General features: G+C 34.8%; 1 protein-coding gene across 1 annotated transcript; it reads left to right on the forward strand.

The window, feature by feature from the left end:
- Window positions 1–319: 319 nt before the first annotated feature.
- LOC101259006 (uncharacterized) lies at window positions 320–3,623 on the forward strand. The gene is made up of 3 exons (XM_004231432.5): window positions 320–766; window positions 871–995; window positions 2,431–3,623. The coding sequence occupies exons 1-3, from the start codon at window positions 602–604 to the stop codon at window positions 3,218–3,220; spliced, it is 1,080 nt and encodes a 359-aa protein (XP_004231480.1). The 5' UTR covers window positions 320–601; the 3' UTR covers window positions 3,221–3,623.
- The last annotated feature ends 1,747 nt before the right edge of the window (window positions 3,624–5,370 follow it).

Here is a 5,370-nt window from a genome sequence, read left to right on the forward strand (position 1 = left end):
GGGTTTTTTTGGATAAGCTTTTAATTACTTGCATTTAGACATCACTTAAACTAGTATTTCCTGTTGGCTAAATAGTTCTAACTAAAATTGTTTCTTTACTCTATTAAATTCTTTTATTTCATTATTTAAATAAAAAGAAAATACTAGAAATTGATTTTTTTTTTTCATTCGTTTTCGATATCTACACATTTAAGTCTGATTATATTTGTATTAAGAACTTTCTAACCTAGACGGCTCTATATTAAAAAAATTCAAATTCAAACTTTCTAATCAAAGATAACAGAGTATTTACCACTCCCTCGTTTAATTTTGTTTTGTTAGGAAAGAAAACGTGTTATTTAGCAATATAGTAGGGTGTGGTTATAATTTATTTTATTTATGAGTTAAATAAAGTAGTATAGTAGTAGTAGGAAAATAAATGATAAAAAAGTATAGATTGTTGAATAAGTAGAAAAAGTCATCAAAAATCGGAAGAGGGTTTCATCTTCTCTTTTCTCAAATTTACAAGATCGGCAACAGATCTGAGAGCCGAATGTGTAGATTGTGTTCGGGAAATTGCTGAGTAGTTTTTTCTTGTTTGTTTGTTGTGGGGGTGGGGGTTATGGATTGGGAAGGGAGAGTGAATGGAGGAGATTGTAATCTGACATCTTCTTCTTCTTCGTCGGGTTGTACTAGTATGAGTGCTGGAGGAGGAACCACTTATATACAACACACCGTTTCTAAATTTGATACGCTTGCTGGTGTAGCTATCAGATATGGTGTTGAGGTAGATTCATTCTTCTTCTTTTTTTCAATTATCTTCTTCTTTACTACATCACTGCATATTTAGGACTGTAAACTGACCAGTTATTTTGTTGTCAATGCTCATAGGTGGCTGATATTAAAAGGATAAATGGCCTCGTTTCAGATCTCCAAATGTTTGCTCTCAAAACACTTCATATACCCTTACCTGGGCGGCATCCCCCATCGCCCATCATATCAAATGGTGGTCAAGGGTATTGCGCTCAAATTTTCACTTGTGGATCTATGCAACTCTTATTATTTGTTTATCATAAAATTGTGTTTGAGCTTACCTCTGCCCAATTGAATTTGTTCCCTTTTTTCTGCTATCCATCAAAATCAAAATTTTTATCCTGTATTTAAGCTTGTCTAGCTACTCAAATTATATCTTTATTGGTCTTATGTTGCATATTGAGGTCAACCGACCTTTCTTTGCTTGTGAATTATCTATGGCTTGCTTTGATGGACCTTGTGAAAGCAAAACTTTTAAAAAATTATTTAGCTTAGGTAGTACAATATATGTTGCTCGGCTCCTCTAAATGACTGGTGCACCTGTGTTGGATCCCCTAATAACTTTTGGATGATCGACACATTCGACACCATTTTTCTTTTTAGAGGATCCGACACGCAGCAGATGGCATTTTTTAAAGATTCCAATCAGCCTACGGTAGAAGTAATCTTCCTTACACTTGGACTAATGGATCTCCTACTGCATTTTGGTGTACAAAGATTGTGGATCTAACTGTTCTCCAAAAAATAGTAAATAGTTGTACACCAGCATTATTTGACCCTATCTGTAGATATAAGTAGAGAGCAAAGAAACCAAGCTGTTCTGAATGATTACTTCGGCTTTATTCAATTAAGTATTTGGGATCAGCTTGATGTACTTAGATTTATTAATTGATAAGTCAGGCTTATTAAGTGTTTTTGTAAGTAATGATTTTACATGATTTTCTCACGTCCTTAGTCTTGAAGAAAATAGCAGAGATCCATACCAATCACAAAGAGAATGCTTTTTTTTTTTGTTCAAGATTGATAAGCTTACTTAATTTGTCTTACGAAAAGTTTCTTGCATGTGTAACTGTTGTCTTTTTGTACACCTTCACAAGTCAGTTCTTCCCTCAATATCCAATACTGATGGGGGAATTACTGTCTTACAGAAGACACCTCATATGAACAAGCTATGAATGTCATCTAACAAACTAGAGGTGGATGGCATTTGGGCCCTGAGAAAATGTCGGGAACTTGTTCTATGCAGTTTCAGGTTCAGATATCAAAGTGACGAAAAAAAGTAAAGGACAAGTGATAATGAAAGATCTCAAGGATTTTATCACTAATCTGGCCTAGACAAGCTGAGAGGAGGAACCTGAACTCTGTTAGAAGCTCATGTTTTTTAAATAACAAGTTTCAGCAGAAACTGTTATATGGACCTGTTGAAGTTATGTGTTTGGGGATTGTGTAAAGTTGATTTACCTTTACGTTGAGTATTTGTTTGACTTTGACTACATGCTGAATTGACTTAATTGTTTTTTGTCTTATTGAACCAAGAACCTGAAAACGTCTTTTCATACACGGAAGCTTGTCCCTTGGTTATTTTACCTTTGCACACTACCATCTGCAATAGTGGCTAAGTGACTTTTTTCTTTGCAGACCTAGCAGCTCTGAGCAGACCTCTTCAAGTCGTCGACACTCTGATATGTTCGATTCATTTCAGTCCCTTAAACTGAAATCCTCTCCCCAGCCAAAAGTGTCGCCGGCCATGAGCAGCTTACAAGGATATTATGGTCTTAAACCGCCAGATCAGAAAGCTGCTTCTGAAGGATTTGAAATGTCAGTGTATTGTAAGGGAGGATCGCATTATTTAGAAGATGGCCCGTTTTACAACTCCTCTTCTCTTTCAAATCGACCACTTAGTCTTCAAAGAAAATCTAAGAGTGTAGCTAATGGTTTTGTGACAGAGAATGGTGCTCCTGCAAATCATCTATCAACACAAGACACCAGAGACAATGGTTCCGATAGATGGTTTGAGAAATTAGTGAGAAGGCGTCAGAAGTCAGAGACTGATTTTACACGTACTCCAGAAATGCTGTTGAAGGAAGATAACAGCAACAGTGGCTGGTTTTCAGCCGTCACTGGCAAGGGCTTAGCTTTGAGACCCAAGTCAGCTAATCGAACTCTCTCTGGAGCGGATGCTGAAGCAAATTCAATATATCCTATTCCCATTGGCTTAGGGGATTCTTTACTAAACGACAGCTCATCTGTAGTTAGGAAGTCATCAAGTACATCGAGTTTGCAGGATTCAGATAGCAGTGCATTGTCTTCCCTGTGGAATTTGAAGCCAGATTTTCAAGCAATTTCTACTGCAGCCATTACCAAGCCAATTTTTGACGGGCTACCTAAACCAATCACAGGTCGAAGAAACAAGGCTGCACTGGATTAGGTTATTCTTTCTGCATTAGCTGCTTAGAAGTTCATTTCTTCAATACATTAGGCAGAGCATCCTCTGGGAAGTGATAAAAATGGAGAATTGAAGATAGAAGCAGACACTTTGGTTATCTCATGATAAAATAAACTTGTTTTGGTTTATGAATTTCGGTCGGGGCATGTTCATATCTTCCATTGGTGAAGTTGAAGTGTCCTGAGAATTAGTTTGAGATTTATAGCAGCACCAAACTTGGGTGAAGCATCAATTTTTGCTATAGAATGGTAATGCATTGTGACAGCAGATGTATATTAGGCATTCAAGTTGATTGATCTGAAATTGGGAGAGAGGATATTGTCTATACGTGTATTATATGATCTGTACATGATTACTTTTCTACACATGATTTGTGTTTTTATTTCATCTGGAGTGGAGATCGATAATTATATTTACACACACACATTGAATTGCTCATCTTTTAATCACGTAGGCCATTCTTGCATGTAATATAATATTATATATTTGATGCCCAAGAAAGGGCATCATGTCAGAATTCAGAAAGATTAATGAACATTTGATTTTGATAGCATCTAATCTCTACCCAATTAATTTTTTTCTTTTTTAAAAAGTGATGATCTGATTATAAAAATATCTTGACATAGTCCACACGTTAGACAACAATATCCACAGAAAAGCAGCAAAACAACTAGAGAATCAGGAAAAATTATAGCCGTAAATAATGGGCATGTATGACCTAAATCGTAATTTGATAGAGTTGAGCTACGATTTTTGAAGCTCATTTAAGAAAATAATTTTTTATCCTGGCCTGAATAAATCTGTTTATTTGTGGGACTTGAGAAACTTTCACACATAGCAAACACAAAATTCATAATTGTATTTATACCAAAGTTTGCTTAGTTATGCTCCATAGAAAATATAAAGATGTATAATTCGCTATACATATACAAGGAAACCAATGGTATAAATCGCTATAAATATACAAACAAAAAAGCAGTTGTATACAAATCAATTGTATAATTTGTGTATGTACAAAACGAGAATGAGAGAAAGACAAAGAAAATTAGACATGGAAATATTTGTATTATAGAACTATAAGTGTACAGGACGAAGAAATATGTATTTGCAAGTGTATATACAAATTTCTCTCGCAATATACAAATAGAAACACAATTTAAACATTTCGTTTCCGTTTGTATAAGCGACAGAGGCGAGGGTGGTGAGTGAGATCCGGAAAAGGGGAGAGAGGGGAACGAAAACATATGTATATAAATAATTTTTTCTCGCTTTATACAAACGGAAACACATTTTATACACTTGTGTTTGTATAAAAGTGAGAGGGAGGGAGCGAGAGATGGAGCGAGAGAGGGAGAGCGGCGAGCGAGAGATGGAGCGAGAGAGGGAGAGCGGCGAGCGAGAGTTTGAGGGAGAGAGGTGATTAACAAACAGTTTGATATAGGATACAATTAAATCAAAGTGTGGTTGTAACATTTAATTTGATTTATTAGTTTGTCATTATATACATTTTTCCTATAAAAAATAACAAATGTCTAAACTCAAAATCTGTTTATAGTTTAAAATATTACAATTTCAACACAAATTATGTTTATAAAATATGTACTACATAAAATAAAACTCCCTACAATTTCTAGCGTATCACTACATAGGTCATAGTCTATGGAATATTGCCATAACTTTTGTGTTTTATTATGATCATCTGAAAACAATTAGGTTAATATTTCTAGCGTATCATCAACACCATGTTATATTGTCTTATCGATATTTACGATAATATTTTTTTAATTATAATTTAATTTAAAAAGTTATAAAAAAAAATACTTTTAAGAAAATAGGGCTGATCGTAGCCTTCATATTTATGGGATGGACCGACCATTTTTTGTCCCACATAAAAATGGGTTAGTCTGGCCTGACCCATAAAATTTCAAAGCATGTATGGGTTAGCCCAAATGGGGTGGACCAACCCATATTGGGAAAAACAACTTCATGTAAGCCGTCACATTTTGCATTTTCTTTTGCAAGGATAGTTTTTACTACTCTCATAAATCAAGATATCAAATGGGCGGATTGAGTTAAAATTGAAGATATTAGAATGGTTAAAATAAAATTCTGTTGGGTTATGACCTGCTCAA

Source organism: Solanum lycopersicum, chromosome 2 (assembly GCF_036512215.1).
Source record: "Solanum lycopersicum chromosome 2, SLM_r2.1".
In the NCBI taxonomy this organism is placed as follows: Eukaryota; Viridiplantae; Streptophyta; class Magnoliopsida; order Solanales; family Solanaceae; genus Solanum; species Solanum lycopersicum.

Coding starts and splice junctions, on each gene's coding strand:
- LOC101259006 (XM_004231432.5), top strand. CDS start 602: ATGGATTGGGAAGGGAGAGTGAATGGAGGAGATTGTAATCTGACATCT. Junction 767..870: donor CTATCAGATATGGTGTTGAG/GTAGATTCATTC, acceptor CAATGCTCATAG/GTGGCTGATATTAAAAGGAT. Junction 996..2,430: donor ATATCAAATGGTGGTCAAGG/GTATTGCGCTCA, acceptor TTTTCTTTGCAG/ACCTAGCAGCTCTGAGCAGA.